Genomic DNA, 2245 nt, shown 5'->3' with positions numbered 1-2245 from the left:
GATCTGCTATAGTTTGTGACTTGGGTGACAGCTCTGAGTCCACCGGGCAACGGACATCACATCCAAGATGGCGGAAACCCTTAGAGCTTTTGGATGTCTGCACAAGGGAGGCTTTTATAAATGCACATGTAATATTATTTAGGGTGGTATGGTGCCTGAAAGGATTAGAACCTTCTATCATCCCGATGGGGAGCGTTAACCTGATTTCTTGTCCTGGGTATGGACTGTTCCATCACGGCACGTGACCCACAGATTCATATCTAATAATAACCTTTCTCTCATTTTTTCCCAATTTCTGAAAGGAGAATAGATGTATTAGCAGACCTGGTAGAATAGATGTATTTGCAGACCTCAGGGGTGTGTCCTGTCATGGGAGAATAGATCTTTTGTATTAGGAGACCTCAGGGGTGTGCCCTGTCATGGGAGAATAGATGTATTTGCAGACCTCAGGGGTGTGCCCTGTCATGGGAGAATAGATGTATTTGCAGACCTCGGGTGTGTCCTGTCATAGGAGAATAGATGTATTTGCAGACCTCAGGGGTGTGCCCTGTCATGGGAGAATAGATGTATTTGCAGACCTCGGGTGTGTCCTGTCATGGGAGAATAGATGTATTTGCAGACCTCAGGGGTGTGTCCTGTCATGGGAGAATAGATCTTTTGTATTAGGAGACCTCAGGGGTGTGCCCTGTCATGGGAGAATAGATGTATTTGCAGACCTCAGGGGTGTGTCCTGTCCTAGGAGAATAGATGCATTAGCAGACCTGGAGGGTGTGTTTGGTCCTAGGAGAATAGATATATTAGGAGACCTCGGGGTGTGTCCTGTCCTAGGAGTATAGATGTATTATCAGACCTTGGAGGTGTGTCCTGTTTTAGGAGAATAGATGTAGTAGGAGACCTGGGGGGGGTTGGGGGGGGGGGGGGTGTCCGGGGGGGGGGGGGGGGGGGGGGGGGGGGGGTGGTGTCCTGTCCTAGGACAACAGATGTATTAGCAGAACCTACATTGAGCTCTCCCATGTCCCCCAATGAACTCACTCCATTGCTTCTGTTGCCCCGCCCCCACAGCCGCCGCCTCTCCGTGAAGCAGACTCGCGTGTTACAGATGGACGAGGACGTGCTGTGCGTGCGCTATAGCCCGGACAGTCGTCTCCTCGCGGTGTCTCTGCTGGACTGCACGGTGAAAACCTTCTTTGTTGACACGTTGAAGGTACGGCCGGGACCCCCGGGGTCGCTCCTCGTGGTCACGTTGTAATTCTCGCTCTCACACTCTGCGTCTGTCTTTGCAGTTCTTCCTCACTCTGTATGGACACAAGCTGCCCGTCCTGTGTATGGACATCTCCTATGTGAGTATTACACATCTGATCCGGCGTAAGACCCCCCGACCTCATATTCATATTGCTGGTGAATGCTGCGGGGGGGCTCTGCGGGGGAGGAGGGGGCTGGTGGGTGTACTAAGCACCCCTAAATTACACGGATGACGTTTTCAGACTGTATCTGTCATGGGCGATGTCTACAACCAGTTATATTGTTTCCTGCTCCGGCCAACATAACGGGACTAATCACGGGTGGTTCTTGCAGGACAGCGCCATCATCGTCACCGGCTCTGCCGATCGGAATATAAAGATCTGGGGTCTGGACTTTGGGGACTGTCACCGCTCGCTCTTCGCCCACGATGACAGGTGAGCTAGAATAGATGTATTAGCAGACCTCGGGGGTGTGTCCTGTCCTAGGAGACACGCCCCTCTGTGCGGAGTTCATATTACAGGATTACAAAGAATTAGGATTTGTTTTAAAGTGGAACTCCTGTCATATCGTCCCTTGAAGCCTTCCCTCTATTCCTCCCTTCCTTCCCTCCCTCCTTCCCTCCCTCCTTCCCTCCCTCCTTCCTTCCCTCACTTCCTTTCTTCCTTCCCTCCCTCTATTCCTCCTTCCCTCCCTCCCTCCTTCCCTCCTTCCTTCCCTCCTTCCCTCCCTCCTTCCTTCCCTCACTTCCTTTCTTCCTTCCCTCCCTCTATTCCTCCTTCCTTCCCTCCCTCCTTCCCTCCCTCCTTCCTTCCCTCACTTCCTTTCTTCCTTCCCTCCCTCTATTCTTCCTTCCCTCCCTCCTTCCCTCCCTCCTTCCTTCCCTCCCTTCCTTCCTTCCTTCCTTCCCTCCCTCTATTCCTCCTTCCCTCCCTCTTTCCTTCCTTCCCTCCCTTCCTTCCCTCCCTCTATTCCTTCCCTCCCTCTATTCCTCCTTCCCTCCCTC

At 52.6% G+C, this 2245-nt stretch overlaps 1 protein-coding gene across 1 annotated transcript in view; it reads left to right on the top strand.

The window, feature by feature from the left end:
• WDR3 (WD repeat domain 3) overlaps positions 1 to 2245 on the top strand; it is a 22828-nt gene that overhangs the window by 13116 nt on the left and 7467 nt on the right. Inside the window, 3 exon segments of the mRNA XM_018569551.1 lie at positions 1063 to 1204; positions 1284 to 1340; positions 1576 to 1676. Coding sequence (XP_018425053.1) covers positions 1063 to 1204; positions 1284 to 1340; positions 1576 to 1676 — 300 coding nt within the window.

This window comes from Nanorana parkeri, unplaced genomic scaffold (genome assembly GCF_000935625.1).
Source record: "Nanorana parkeri isolate BGI_ZX_2015 unplaced genomic scaffold, ASM93562v1 scaffold1354, whole genome shotgun sequence".
Taxonomy (NCBI): Eukaryota; Metazoa; Chordata; class Amphibia; order Anura; family Dicroglossidae; genus Nanorana; species Nanorana parkeri.
Note: the sequence above shows the minus strand (reverse complement) of the source record. Positions and strands in the feature narration are given on the sequence as shown.